Raw genomic sequence first — 15,524 nt, 5'->3', positions numbered from 1 at the left:
CAACTTTTCAAAATCCCAATTAGTTATCAACCCGCGCGGTCATTTTCAGCTTACCAACAGAGTACAGGTACATGGTTTACATGTACACATACATGTGCATACCCTTCTTGTTGTGATTAATAATGTACTGTAGGCCATAGGATAATTTTAAAAAAATTAAAAAAATAAAATATTTTTTTAAATATATTTTTTTAATAAATTTGTTTTACTGTCTATATTTGTTTGTTGAAGTCAAATAAATAACAACAATAATAACATGTGCGCATATTTTTTTGAGATGCATGCCATCGATGTTGAGTTTCGAGTTTGTATCATGTTTTTACACACAATGATTTAGGACCACCGTATGCAATAGAAATATCCCGCCAACATACCTTGCAAACGCATGCTGATTTATCTTTTCTGGACGTTGTGATAAACTCAAACTCTATTACCAATTCTTCCAACTATACTCTTATTGAATTCCATGATTAAAATCTCACACTGATGGGTCTCATCCCGGCAATAAGCGACCAATTGTGCTCGTCACTGAAAAGTAGTCACAGTACACACAACCACAAATCCGGAAGGTGCACACAAATGACACACCATTGAAAAACATTTTTAGTCTGGTCCTCAAGTACTCCACTGCGCACACCGCATTGATGTCTATCAAGTGCTTGACCGCATTGCTTATTAGACTTGTCACCAGTCCATCCATTATCGCAACATTTCGCCAGAAGTTTTTGGGCAATAATAGGTTTTGGTTCGTTATAGTTGGCAGCTATGTGTTATTGTGGGTAACTGTAGAGCTGGGAAATCAACATGGTCTTGACACCTCATGATATCAATAGTTCAAGAAATCATTCGTTTATGACTAGGAATGTCTAGTTTTGACTTACCAAGAAACAGAACATGTAGGATCTGAGGCAGGTGGATGGACCAATCAATGTCCAGGTTCTCCGAGACCAGGTCTGTCATCAGCACAGTGGCAAGATTGCACCTGCCAAAAACAATTAACGTAAAGAAATTGAAAACCAGTGTTGGTTTTTCAAGATTTTTGCAAGATTTGAAAACCTGCATGTATGAGGTCAACAATATGTTTGCGGAAGTCTGCAGTGACACCATGCAATAATAAGTCTATCACAAGTCATTAGGTCTAAAGTCAAGTCACAAGTTATTCAAATGAATTGTGACGAAGGTTTTCCTTTGTTGTTGTTGATCTCCTGTGACTGTGACTGAACTTATGGTTGACATGTGATTTACTCTATCACAAGTAAATTAAACTTGTGGGTTGACATGTGAGTTAAGCCCGGTTCATACTCAGCGCGAAAACGAAAGCGAACGCGAATTTGTGACGACATGGCAAGTATTCGCGCTGCGAATTCGCAAAAGTTGAACACATTTCAACTCGGACGAATTTCGCAGCGAATGTTTCATGACGTCAACTTCGCTTCGCATTCGCTTTCGCATGAAGTATGAACCGGGTTTTACTCTATCACAAGTAACTTAAACACAACACCACCTTCGATAAAAAAATATCTTATGGTGTACTTATGATCCATCTAGTACTGAAAGTGAACCCTCAGGTTCAGTTGGGGTTCAGTTTGGGTATGTTTTTTGCAATATTTATCCGAACATTGGTTCGTTCAGGTTCGGCAGCAAATTAGAACGTCAAAACGAATTGCTGCGGATTAGTATACCTGTTAATCGTCTTCGTGCATAATAAACCTGTTTTAGTAGGTCCTTTGTAGGACCCAGTCCCATGCCAGAATAAACCCAACCACGCCACAATGCCTGCTGCTTTGCAGTGCGAATAAAAAAAGAGGTGTATTTTTTAAGTGCTCGAAGTGCAAAATTTGAAATGAGAGTTGAGTTTAGTTGCTTACATGTAGTCCTTGATTGTGTTGCCGTTGTACTTTGTACCTGCACTTAATGACTGCACGTACATGTAGACCTACATGAATTTCCTTTCAGAAGTCGATACCGTCAACCTAAATTATTGCTTTTGTCTAACTAAAAGTACAATTTGATAATTTTATGGGGCAAATTTTGATTATTTTGCTTGCGCAAATCAAAATACGTGCCGCTAAAATAGTGTTTCCGAACATCCGAACTGAACAATTCAGTTTGGTTCGGTTCTGGAGGTGCTATGTTTGGCGAATTTTAGTTCGGTTCAGCGGTTCGGCAGCTAGATCCGTCACAACTATATTAACTACAACACTGCCTTCGATCATAATAATGCATTAAGTCCAGTTAACGTCCCATCTGACTTACCTGAAAAGCGAACCTGAAGGTGGTGCCTCAATATCATCAATATACTCCGAGAGAGGTGCGCAGTAGACCTCATCAGGTACAGGCAGCGGTAGCACCATGCCCACACCAAGGAACTGATTCCTCCAATGTGTGAACTGATCCTGTAGGGTCTCACCGGTCTTGGTTGGGTTGGTTGATGTCTCATCATCTTCTTCTTCTTCTTCTTTGATGGCTTGAGACAATCTGAGCAACATTAACAGATGTTTGTCTTGAATGTGAACTCTGAAGTTCAACAGCTTTTTATAGAGTGCCTCGCGATACTTCAGATGTTCAGGTGACTACTGGGTTAGAAGGGAAGTTTCGACCAGAGATGTAGTCAAGTCTAACACAAGTTCTTGGAAGTCCATCACAAGTCCTCCAGTCCCAATTCAACTCACAAGCTACTCAACTCAACTTTGACAAAGGCATTCCTTTGTTATTATTCATCCACTGTTTCTTGTGACTGAACTTGTGATGGACTTGTATAGATCACTCATAGAAGTGGTGGACTAAGCGACTAGATTTAATTGAGTCTTTTCGAAGCTGAGCATGAGGCGATGATATAATCCTCTAGTTCATTCCAAATCTGTAAAAACAGTCTTACCAGAAGACTCATGCAACCTTAGTTGAATATCAGTGAAACGGGCATTATTTCTTACAAGGCAAAAAAATACTAATTGATGACTCGAATTTCATGAAAAAAAGCACTAGACAGCAGGTCTAGTAACTGAAGAATCTTACAAGACCTGAACTAGTTTTACAAGACCTGTGTCATAAATAAGAAAAAAAACAACATTTTGCACTACATGTATGTGACAGGAATACAACAAAATGCTATTTACGAGTCACCCGTTTCGTGTGTGCACTTGGCTAGTTCCCCTGAAAAATTAGTCTAATTCCCTTGCTAGCGGGCAGGGTCTTTTGCTTCGTAAAAGCCCCATGCAGTACAGGGATTCTGCTTGTCTGCCCGCAGTGAGCCTGGACGTTTAATAGGGAGATACAGCGGTAATATAAATACAACGTATTGCTACCAATCCAAGTTGTGGTGGCCCGACATCGCGACTTCGTACCAACGGAGCATCAACGTACATGTACTGTATGTACGTACGTATGTCTGAGACTGGCATGGATGGCACGTTGGCAGGCAGCTTCGTTGCGTTTCGGCAAGGCACAGGGAGTTTTTTGTCAGTAATTTTAATCAATCAAGTAATGAACTCAAAGCACGCTATTAATCAGACCTCAACTGCTAGTATATTTGGGGGTCATTTTGTTTATATAGTGCAAGGAAAAACACTAGACAGCCGGACTAGTGCAGTCACACACAGCACTAGACCGACGCTGAATCCACTAGACACGGTCCACGGTCCAGTGGATATTTCGAGCCCTGATGTTTATAAACTTGACAGAACGTACTCAGTGCTTTGTGATGTGGATACTCACCTTGCTTTATCTACCACCCCAGCCATTGATTGGTCACTGCTATGTGTGGATGTGCTGGTCAGTGTAGCCAGACTGCTGTTACTGTGATGCATGGAGCTGCGGGGTAAACACAATTCAATGTGAAATTAATGGGTTTTGCTTTTCAATTTCAATTTTATAAACACTGCACAGTGCTTTCAGTGATATTGAGAGCAAAAAGTTGGCTTGGGTGGGACTCGAACCTACAACCCCCTGCTTACCAATGCAGACATCTTAATAACTTGACTACCTGGCCTGCCTTGCTCAGCAATACAACATTCTAAGATTCTAAGAGCTCAATGTATTCTATCAATTCACATGCACGTTTGAAATTTCCGGTTCTGTCTTTAGCTGTTTTCGCACTTTTGCCGAAACAGCTTTGTTTTTTTGTTACGATTTGTTTTCTTTTTGTTTTTCATACCTGTCTGATTTATCTCTTTCTTTCCAGATTTCTTGTGAGGATGTCTGAGAAGCCAATGACTTCCCACTTTGTGGAGTGGATGCTTTCTCCAACGTCCCTCCGCTGCTGCTCCTCCTGTGAAACACCCCTTTATCCGAAGTGGTACGGCTCGCTTCCACCTTCTGCACCTTGTCAGGCAGGGACGATGTACTCCCCATTTCGGGGGAGGCCGTGGTGAATTTGTTCTGGTTGAAGAGCTGGAAGTATGGAGCCTCCTCGATCCGTTCCACGCTGGAGTTGACCAGCTCAATGGAGAACATTTCCTTCATGAGTTCGTCCATCAGTTTCTGGGGCTTGGCTTGGGCAATGCAGGTCATCACATGCTTGACCTGGATAGTAATATTGTTGAAGGAAGAAATTGACTGGAGCGGGGTTTGAACCTACGACCTCAGGATTTCCGTTCCGATGCTCTACCAACTGAGCTATCCAGCCCTACATTGGCGGTTCCCTGTGCGTTTGTCCAAGGGGCGCTAGTCAAAAGCCATAAACCCATATATGCCAGTTTCCCTTTGTGGCTCATTTGAAAATTTGCTTTGATGTCAGTGGCTTATCTATAAAACGCGTGCTTGCACCTTCCCATAAAAATGTCATTTTAAGAAGAGGGTTTTCTTGCTCATGCCTGAACACAGATCTGGTTATTAATGTGTTCCTAGCTATCCCAGCATGCAACACTCAGTGATTTACTCACATAGGGTAGCAGGTCCGGGTTGGTCATGATACCAGCTAATGTCATCAGGTAATTCAGGATGAGACGCAGGTTACCAGACCAGCAGGTGCACAGGGCTGCCCAGAGTTGCTCCAGTTCTTGGGAGTGGTCGTCGCCATTCTGAGGGGGAAAACAAAGGAAAAAGTGGCATCATTTAACAATTCTACCTGCTAGGCTAGGAATTATGGGCTTATTATCACCATTCTGAGATCAGATGCTCTGATGATGCAAATGATAAACGCTGGTGAACAATAACAAAGAAAGTGGAAGTCCATTTGAGTCCAAAATTGTTTTCAAAAAAAGTTCAAGTTCAGATTTAACTTCAATGTAGATTTGATATTGAACTCATTATTTATCAGCCAATCTGTTAAGTTTAGTTAATGCTTAAAGCTATAGTCCATCATTTGCAGCCATCCGAAAAAGTAACTGGCGTATTATTGTTGAAAAACATACTTGGTTGAAAGATAGTAAGAGGACTAAACTCCCTGTGAAATTATTCTTTCTGGCAAGCTGTCATTTTGAAGTAGTCAACGAAAGAAGGCCTTTCCAACGGTTAAGACGCACCGTAGGAAAATTTAAAATAGTAGTTTGTTTTGCTATTCGGCGCAGCGCGCGCAAGCATTGGCACGACGCAAACTCGCGCGCGGTTGCTATAATTCGTCGGATCAGTGCGCGACATCGCGTATAGCTGCAATTCAAAACAATTCAATACATGATTCAGCAACATTTGATTTGAAATTGAGATCCTAGAATGCTGTTTTTCTCGGAATGAACAACTGAAGCTGAGCTGAAACTTCATCAGGTTAGTTGTTCAGTATCCTTCATTAGATTTTGCACACTTTTGTTGCTTCAAATGAACAAAATGCACAAATTACAAATGATGGACTATATCTTTACCATGAATGTAAGCAATTTTATAACGCATAACACTCACTGCGATCGTTGACGTCATACAATGCGCTTGATATTCGCTTTGTTTAAAACATGAACTGACAATGAGGCTAGACAAACCCCTCCTTAATTGTACAAATGAATAGGGTCATAAACCCTTTATAATGAATGTTTCTAACCTCGGATGTAATAAAGAAGAGGTTATTCAGCACGATATCAGATGCCTTTTTGGATCCCCAGCCGCAGGTCTTGAATGGGCTACCGTGATCCTGGTCCTCTGGGTCAGTGTCTCTCTCATGCTTGCCTAGGGCTGTGCCATCGCGGCTCGACTCTCCGACCAGCTCAACGTTGTACAGCCATGGGAGGAGGATCTCCAGCATGACATTGCGATGGGTGAGGGGTGCAGATTCAAAACGCTCCGTGATTTCTGACGGGATGAGGGAAAACAGGTTTCATTTTCAATTCAAGTTTTATCAGTAGCGTTCTTGTTAGTCACATACTGCCCTTTCGTGGAATTTGTATCATTGTGATGTTGATATTTAATATTCACTGATGTGATAATATTGGTGGTTTGTGCTCAGTGCGTACAATTCACCTATTTACTAGTGGAAACCTCGACCAGCAAGCTTGCTTGTAACAAACATGGTATAACAATTTCACTGCGATCAACCATGTTTGCTGTAATTTTTAATCAGTGATTACTATTGTGTGCTGACTAAAATTCTATGGAAGCATAGAATTCTCAATAAACAAAACTAAAAGGGCAAGGCTAATTGTTGAAAGATTCTGTATCAGTGACGCTCTTGTTAGTAACAGTAAAGTCCTTTCTTAGTATTAAAAAGGAAACTAAAAAAGGCAAATTAGTACAAGGGACATTTACTCTGTTAAAAAGCCAATTGCTGAAATATTCTGTTAAGAGGCCAATTACTCAAAAGTAGCTTAGGCGAAATTGCGACTCATTTTGATGGATTGGGTCATATATGGATATTTAATAATAATAATAATAAAACGGTTCTTATATAGCGCATTACACAATGTCTCAATGCGCTTTACAACACAAAATAATTAAATGTTAAATAGGTATGTCTTAAGTGCAATTTTGAACTCAGTTTCAGTTCTTGCAGTCTTGATGTGTTGTGGGAGAGAGTTCCAGAGAGTAGCGGATGAGTGTGTGAAGGACCGATGTCCATACGTTTTGGTGTGAATGGCAGGGGTCTTCAGCAACAGCGCTGAGTCAGAGTGTAGGGTGCGCGGTGGTTGATAGGGTTCAATGAGGTCGCGAAGGTATGATGGTGATGAACCGTCGATGCATTTATAAGAGTAGAGTTTTGAAGATGATGCGCTTACTGACAGGTAACCAGTGGAGATCTCGAAGTATTGGGGGTATGTGTCGTCGTGATGGTAAACGGGTAACAAGTCTGGCGGCAGAGTTCTGAATTCATTGAAGTTTTGCGATTTGGGATTCCAAATTGTTTGCTTGCTTACAGTAAGCAGGGCCTAAAAATAAGGCCCAGATCTAAGGGTTACCTACCAGAAAAGACAGCCAAGGTGAGTTCAGGATGCAGCCGTGCCAGGTCATGGGACAGCGTCTTGTGAGACTTGCCGTAGGTCGGCTGTAGCTTGCTCTTGACCCCGCCAGAGCCAAAGAAGCGTTTGTCCAACACCTGAAGGAGTTGCAAGGCGGTAGAGCGCACCGTGCTGTAAGGATCAGCTGTCTTGAAGAGGACCACGCACAGGGTTGGGATGACCTCACATGGGTAGTGACTGATGGGTAGAAAAGCAAATTATTCATGTATAATACCATTTTATGGTCCATGTTCAGCTTGGGTTGGATTCGAACCAGGGTAACAGATATGAAAATATCACTGCATCAGCCTGAATCCTCATGAAATGCCTCTTGACTCAACCACCTGTGCAGGTCCTGTACAGCACCCGTAGATGACTCATCTTATTAAGTATTACAGGCTGCTAGGGTTTATTCTGGAGTACCAGTCTTCACCTGTGCAGGACCCATAAGCCACCTGTGCAGGACCTGTGAAGCACCTATAGATGGATTGCCAATCTCAGTACCATTGCTGTTGCCCTCCCTAATTTTATTGAACAGCAGCGCCATGGCTTGGAAGTAGCCATTACAGCCACCTGTGCAGGTCCTGTGCAGCACCTATAGATGAATTGCCAATCTCAGTACCATTGCTGTTGCCCTCTCTATTGTTATTGAACACCGATGCCATGGCTTGGAAGTAGCCATTAGCCACCTGCGCAGGTCCTGTGTAGCACCTATAGATGGCCCATCTTAGTACCATAGGTTGCTGGGGATTGTTCTAACATACTCTAACCAACCAGGAGTATAGGGGCTTACCTGTGATTGCTGTTGCCCTCTCTATTGTTATTGAACACCGATGCCATGGCTTGGAATCAGCCATTAATCACCTGCGCAGGTCCTGTTTAGCACCTATAGATGGCCCATCTTAGTACCATAGGCTGCTGGGGATTGTTCTAACATACTCTTACCAACCAGGAGTATAGGTGCTTACCTGTGATTGCTGTTGCCCTCTCTATTGTTATTGAACACCGATGCCATGGCTTGGAAGTAGCCATTAGCCACCTGCGCAGGTCCTGTGTAGCACCTATAGATGGCCCATCTTGGTACCATAGGTTGCTGGGGATTGTTTTAACATACTCTAACCAACCAGGAGTATAGGTGCTTACCTGTGATTGCTGTTGCCCTCTCTATTGTTATTGAACACCGATGCCATGGCTTGGAAGTAGCCATTAGCCACCTGCGCAGGTCCTGTGTAGCACCTATAGATGGCCCATCTTAGTACCATAGGCTGCTGGGGACTGTTCTAACATACTCTAACCAACCAGGAGTATAGGTGCTTACCTGTGATTGCTGTTGCCCTCTCTATTGTTATTGAACACCGATGCCATGGCTTGGAAGTAGCCATTAGCCACCTGCGCAGGTCCTGTGTAGCACCTATAGATGGCCCATCTTAGTACCATAGGTTGCTGGGGATTGTTCTAACATACTCTAACCAACCAGGAGTATAGGGGCTTACCTGTGATTGCTGTTGCCCTCTCTATTGTTATTGAACACCGATGCCATGGCTTGGAATCAGCCATTAATCACCTGCGCAGGTCCTGTTTAGCACCTATAGATGGCCCATCTTAGTACCATAGGCTGCTGGGGATTGTTCTAACATACTCTTACCAACCAGGAGTATAGGTGCTTACCTGTGATTGCTGTTGCCCTCTCTATTGTTATTGAACACCGATGCCATGGCTTGGAAGTAGCCATTAGCCACCTGCGCAGGTCCTGTGTAGCACCTATAGATGGCCCATCTTGGTACCATAGGTTGCTGGGGATTGTTTTAACATACTCTAACCAACCAGGAGTATAGGTGCTTACCTGTGATTGCTGTTGCCCTCTCTATTGTTATTGAACACCGATGCCATGGCTTGGAAGTAGCCATTAGCCACCTGCGCAGGTCCTGTGTAGCACCTATAGATGGCCCATCTTAGTACCATAGGCTGCTGGGGACTGTTCTAACATACTCTAACCAACCAGGAGTATAGGTGCTTACCTGTGATTGCTGTTGCCCTCTCTATTGTTATTGAACACCGATGCCATGGCTTGGAAGTAGCCATTAGCCACCTGCGCAGGTCCTGTGTAGCACCTATAGATGGCCCATCTTAGTACCATAGGTTGCTGGGGATTGTTCTGTAGTAATAGCAGCACTGTCTCCTTGCCTAGCTGGACAACCTGGACGTTGAACAAAAATACCAGTCAATGGAAAATTTGCAAGTCTCTCTAAGGCAGTAACGTAAGTGTGAGCAGCAGCTGGAAGACTGATTCTTACCCGTTCATCATTATAGTTGAGCAGATTATCCAGCCATGTGTACAAGTAGCCCTCCTGAGATAATGCATTGGAGTCGAAGACTTCTCCACTGACTAGCAGACCACACATAGCCTGAATATGGGCAAAAAACACAGGAGAATACAATAATAGGGACAATGCAAACAATAAACACAATAGTGAAAACCAAGAGATTCACGCATGGTTCTAAAACTCTGAGAGACAAAGCCAAATTCATGCAGCTTCGAATCTCCAAAATTTGCTAAGTCCCGAATAAATTTGCTCAACTGGAATAGGCTCCTAGCCAAAACATTCAGCAGTTTTAGTACTAGTGACTGGTTGTCATCAGTAAGTGCACTTGTTAAGCAACATTTTTCAGAAGAAACAAAAAGTGAGTTGCTACCTGCAATGCTTCCATTTCTAGGTCAGTGATCGGTTCGTCCTTGTAGGTAGGACTCCTATCCACCGCGCCGTACGTCACGCCCAGTTTGCGACAAAGGGAGCCACACAGGAAGAAGACACTGTAGCGTACGTCCCTCGGGAGAACGTTGAAACGGTTCTCAGCTGTGGAACAAATACAGTACAGGGTGGTTAAAAAAAAGGACACCCACATTTGACAGCAATTTTCACCTACTTAATGAACTTATTTTTTGACATAGTAGTAAAGTATACGCCTTTAACCATGCTTAGTAAAAAAAAGCTTAGTAAAAGTCGCAAAAATAGTGATATTATGCTAATTTGAATGCAAGTCACTAAAATCAGTCTTGTCCACGGGTTATTCTATGTAAATTGGACGTTTTAGTAGTTCATAAAAATTAAAAAACCTGCCCACCAATATATATTTTGCCCTGGTAACTTTTATTGAAGCTGTCCAATTATTCATGTCAGTGTTACGATCATCTACTCAATGAGCTGTCAGTTTAAGTTCATTGTTGCATAGCATTACATAACATAACAATCAAATGTTAAGATGGGCTTCATTGTTAGCGCGTTTTTTTCAAATGATAATGTTCAAGCATGCATTGGTGCATTTTGTGTCGAGAGTACATGTATATCTCTGTGGACAAACAGGTTTCGCACATGAAATGTTCAAATTAGCATAGCTCAACGACAAAATCTGCAAATGCAACGATGTTCTTTTCGTCACATTTGCTTAAAGACCAGTACTTTAATAGCTACTAATCGACAGTTAAAAATAATTTTTAAAAATAGGTGAAAATTGCTGTCAAATGTGGGTGTCCTTTTTTTGAACCACCCTGTACAACATCTATCAACTTTCAAACTTGTGTCTCAACATCAATATAGTGTGGTGCCATGGTATGCACTCGTAATTAACCCTAACATTTGTACATGATATGTACTTCATAAGTCGTTTTATCAGACCTGAATATTACACAAATATTCAAATATATAAAGTCCAGATTTTACCCAGCGAATAATATTCCTCCAATTCCACAATTTAAAGCCACTCAATATTTGTTTTATATAACTGACATATAGATCCTTGTCATTTGATATATTTGAACTTTTATTTCACTACAAAATTGGTGGAAAATGAGTTTCTCTCTTCCAAACCACCGCTTCACGAAAATGAGTGAACCCAACTCTGTAGCGCTGGCTCTTGGGAATACGCGCTACGTGCAACGCTGTACGTGCACACCAGCAAGCATTTGTACACAAATACCGCGTCATGGAACAAGAATCATCCTAACTGTTGAATAGTATTTCCCATTCCCCTGGGCGAATGGGACTTTTTGAGCCCCGGCGTGAATGGCAGCAATAGCGAATGTCACGTGATGTGAGTTCCACCAATCAAATGACAAGCATCTGTATGTCGGTTATATAACAATGGATATCTTTCAAGGCACCATTATTATGTCAACTATGGTATAGCGTGGTGCCACAGTGTGCGGTGGTGACTAACCCAGACTTTCTTACCTGGTATACTTTTGATAAGCCTAGCCACCAGACCGCTGTAGTGCAGCCTGATCTCATGCAGCGTTGGTGAGTCTTTGTCGCCCTCGCTCTCCAGCACCAGACGCATGTTCTCGATGTAATCAGCGAGGACTGAGGCGTTGTGTAAGGTCTGGCCATCCTTGTTCAAACTGCCACTGAAACTGTAGTACATAAGAAACGGATATATTGTTGTGAGATCTTTAGGCCAAAAAAAAAAAGTCTCCGGTTTCTGGTATGCGCGCGTGTCGCCGTAGCCATGCGCGTCGGCAAAATGAAAAAGTTTTTTTTTCAATGAAAGATGATGTCTCAAAACCGCCAAACTCACTGGTTTGACTGGAATTCTGCTGCTGCGCAATTTCAACGTGTTTTTTGATGGGGTTATGATCGAGAATAAGCTTTATGTGGCCTCTCTGGACTCCCATATATTTGCACTAAGTTTAGTCGGGCACCATTTGCAGTCATCAGCCGACATTTGACGCAAAAAAGTCGGGTTAAAAAAAAAAAAAAAACGCGTCGCCGCACCACTTTTTGGACAAGCTCCATACCAGAAACTGGAGCCTTTTTTTTTTTGGCCTTAAGGGGGCTATCGAGAAAATTAGAATAGAAAGCATTGAATTTAAACAGAAACACCTCTATTAAAAGATATGGGTTTTAGGCATGGTTTTGAAATGTTCATGTGTTTTTTGTAGGTAGGAAATATACAACATTTGCTTCTGCTGTAATTTTCAAAAATGGATGGATTTTGGGGGTTGGTATTTTATAGCAAATATACACTGACTTGTTTGAAGTGTTGTGTTCGTAGATGTTGGAAAATCCAAGAAAAACAATCTTGTTCCTGTAGTGTAATTCCCTGAACCCACTCATGAAGAAATGGAGCAATTTATAAACGTCGGGGAATTTTAAGGTCAGGGAACCAGTCTAGCTGGCTTGTAACCGTTCACAGGTGTGTAATCGATTTCAAACAAAATGCAGACTCACTAAATATGGTAAATTGGGGGCAGTATTTTTTTTTAAAAAGCCCGTTTTTTCCAATGCTGGTCGGCTGACCAGCGTTGAAAATTGATACAAAAATACCCACTTTTCTTGAAAATGACATCACATGCAGTTTCCATGTCACAGGGTGCTTTAGACTATCATTCACTAACAGTCCAGTAAGGTATTTCAACATAATTTAGTAGATTTGTTTTTTTGATGTTTGCAAATGTTGTATATTTTCTTTAAGATGATCAGACTAGGAGTTCTTAAGTGGGCAACAGCAAGTCAAGTTTCTGAATGTGTCTTATTTTTTTATAATTTTTGGGCGTTTCTGAACCAAAGCAACTAAACTATACTTCTTGAGGTATTTATGCTCCTACAACTTTTACAATGGAAGGAGGTTTACTGTGTATAGTTTACCTTTCTCTGAATACACCATGTTCAGCCAGAAGCTCAAATACCCTGATGAGATGGACCCGCAAGAAATCTCGTCTTCTCTTCCTTCGCATGTTCTATATGCAAAGAATATCAATACAATATATGTAGGCGCTTTCTTTGCAAAACACAGAACACAAAGAAATGCTGGCCTATTGATCACAATCAGGTTATTTAGTGAAAAAGGTACATTGATGGACCAAATATTTAAACTCCGGTCTCCCTTATGCAAAGTTTCATCATACGAGGCTGTGAAACATACCTCCGTTTTCCGTTCCACTGCATCTTTGATGAAAGGTTGAAGTTCATCAAGCAGATCCCTGAAAGAACCCAGACAAGAACATTCAAAAAGACAAATAAATACATTTGGGGGGTAATCGTCCTTACTCGAGGCCGAAGCTGAATTGCGAAGGACACAGCTACAACGTGGTCAAGCCGAAGGCATGTAAAGGCACCTTAGGCAGCAGCCACATGGCCCATGTATGACCACGGAGCACAGCCAGAGATCGAAAGTGTTAATTTTTGCAGAGGGAGGAAAACCGGAGGACCCAGAGAAAACCCTCGTGAAAACACCCTCATGGCCTCAAAACCCTCAGAAAACCCTCATATATGTGACCTGTTCTGTCAAAAGCAGACGCTTCTGGGCAGAGGTTGAAATTGAGATAGGGCAAAAAAACGCTGTGGGGGTGATTTTTTTCCATTTTCTAATTTTTTGCATATTTGTAATCCTGAGCATGTCTAAAATATACTATAAAAGTTTGAAACCCTAATTTGATCTCTTATTATAGTATTTTTGATGATTTGTTAAGGTATATCAGTTAAAGAAATTACTGTTTTGTGACGTTCGTGGCCATTTTCTCTGTGTTCTACTTTTCGACACAATGAACTTCAAAATAGCATAACTTTGCGCAGGAATGACCGGTTTCAAAAATTAAACCACCTATTAAAAGGAAACTGAACATATGTTAACAATATGCAAAAATCTCATTTTTGACCTTATGCCCAGAAAAGTCTGATTTTGACAGAACAGGTCACATATGACCAAGACGGGAATCGAACCCGGGCCAAAGTGGTGAGAGGCGAGCGCTTTATGCACTGCGCCACCCACGCCACCCAAGGATGCATCACTTACTTTATTTGTGACAGTTTCATTAAACTATTCAACCAATTAATTACGACTTTCAATTCTTGGATTTGCAATTGGTATTTTGTCACTACTAACAAATGCCTTACTTTAATGCCACAGAAGAGGTCCATCCCAGGCCATTCACCACAGCTTCCCTGGTGTCCGTGTTGTCACACTTGATTAAAGGAACCAGCATCTTGAACAGGATACCAGCCGAGACCCCCGTGGACAGGATGTAACCTTTGACCTCCGATCGGTCCACGTGGGCCATTTCACCTGAAGGCCCACTGTCAGGACAAACAAAGGACAGTGATATATTTAGTCATCTATAAATAAAATCAAGGTTTGCTAATATTATGAAGAAACTATGGAATTGCGGCTTGAAACCCCAGAGAAAATCACAAGAAGATGAAACACCATTTCGCATTAAGAGGTAAAGGAAAATCTGGCCAATTTCAAATTAAAAACATGCAATGAAAATTGAAAATATGAAGACTCTGGCTTGGGTGGGATTCAAACTTTCATTTAAATTTGAAAGTTGAGAGGTATAGACTGGAGCATGGTTAAACCCTGCGTAACTAAGAAGGGCGGGGGGAAAAAACAAAAAGGCCTGAACTAAGTATTGAACATGAACTGAACATAATATTAACATAATGGGACCTTATCTACAGTCAATTTTGCAAAATGAACTGTGTCTTCTGGTGTCAGATGATGTCTAGCTCCGCCAGCCCCCACCCCAAGTAAAATGTTTCTTACTAAAAAGCTACAGACTATTGACGCACCTGGTTGGGTCAGGTGACATGCAGCGTCTAGGCGTTTGGTATCCCGTGCTGGGTGGGGCACAGCTACAGGCAAAGACTAAGTAGTTCCTCCAGAGTGAGATGTTCTCCTCCATAGGATTGAGGGTCTTCTTGGAACGGATGGAGGTACGACCCTCCGATGGAGCGCTAAGGAAAATAAGAGACAATTCCCGTCACAGGCTTTTCCAATGAACGGTATTCCTTTGTAAGGCTGCATCCGAATCAGTTGTCTAGAGCTAGGTCTAGGTCTGCGCCCATTGAAAATACGCGGGGACGCGCTGACAATAGACGTAGCCGTAGCTCTGGAAGCCCGTTTCGGACACGGCCTAATTGTTCATACTGCTACTTGTGGTCGCTGTTGTGAACAGCCTAGTGATTCACTTGTGGTGGAGTGCTGTGGCCTCGTGGTTAAGGGCATCGGATTTGTGGTCTGTGGGTAATTCTGCAGGCTGTGAGTTCGAGTCCTGCCTGGGGTCATGGTGCGTGTGCCCTTCGGCAAGGCACTTTGTCACTCATTGCTTCTCCCCACCCAGGAGTAAATGGGTACCTGTGAGGGCAGAGATGGTTATTGTGGTTGATTTAGCTT

General features: G+C 42.2%; 1 protein-coding gene and 1 non-coding gene across 4 annotated transcripts in view; both read right to left on the bottom strand.

The window, feature by feature from the left end:
* The window catches only part of LOC119727509 (protein furry homolog-like), a 64,143-nt gene that overhangs the window by 33,815 nt on the left and 14,804 nt on the right, over positions 1–15,524 (bottom strand). For all 3 annotated transcript variants that reach the window (XM_038199404.1, XM_038199405.1, XM_038199406.1), the window contains exons 18-32: positions 14,921–15,085; positions 14,246–14,425; positions 13,275–13,332; positions 12,998–13,089; positions 11,585–11,763; positions 10,050–10,210; positions 9,650–9,760; positions 9,374–9,552; positions 7,321–7,553; positions 5,969–6,216; positions 4,881–5,018; positions 4,154–4,521; positions 3,715–3,810; positions 2,257–2,478; positions 882–982 (exon numbers count right to left, since the gene is read on the bottom strand). In XM_038199404.1, the coding sequence (XP_038055332.1) occupies positions 882–982; positions 2,257–2,478; positions 3,715–3,810; positions 4,154–4,521; positions 4,881–5,018; positions 5,969–6,216; positions 7,321–7,553; positions 9,374–9,552; positions 9,650–9,760; positions 10,050–10,210; positions 11,585–11,763; positions 12,998–13,089; positions 13,275–13,332; positions 14,246–14,425; positions 14,921–15,085 (2,531 nt within the window). The remainder of the gene's footprint in view (positions 1–881; positions 983–2,256; positions 2,479–3,714; positions 3,811–4,153; positions 4,522–4,880; positions 5,019–5,968; positions 6,217–7,320; positions 7,554–9,373; positions 9,553–9,649; positions 9,761–10,049; positions 10,211–11,584; positions 11,764–12,997; positions 13,090–13,274; positions 13,333–14,245; positions 14,426–14,920; positions 15,086–15,524) is intronic.
* Trnas-gga lies at positions 4,552–4,624 on the bottom strand. The gene has a single exon. It is a non-coding gene; the product is annotated as a tRNA-Ser (tRNA).

Source organism: Patiria miniata, unplaced genomic scaffold, assembly GCF_015706575.1.
Source record: "Patiria miniata isolate m_02_andy unplaced genomic scaffold, ASM1570657v1 HiC_scaffold_20, whole genome shotgun sequence".
Classification (NCBI taxonomy): domain Eukaryota; kingdom Metazoa; phylum Echinodermata; class Asteroidea; order Valvatida; family Asterinidae; genus Patiria; species Patiria miniata.
Note: the sequence above shows the minus strand (reverse complement) of the source record. Positions and strands in the feature narration are given on the sequence as shown.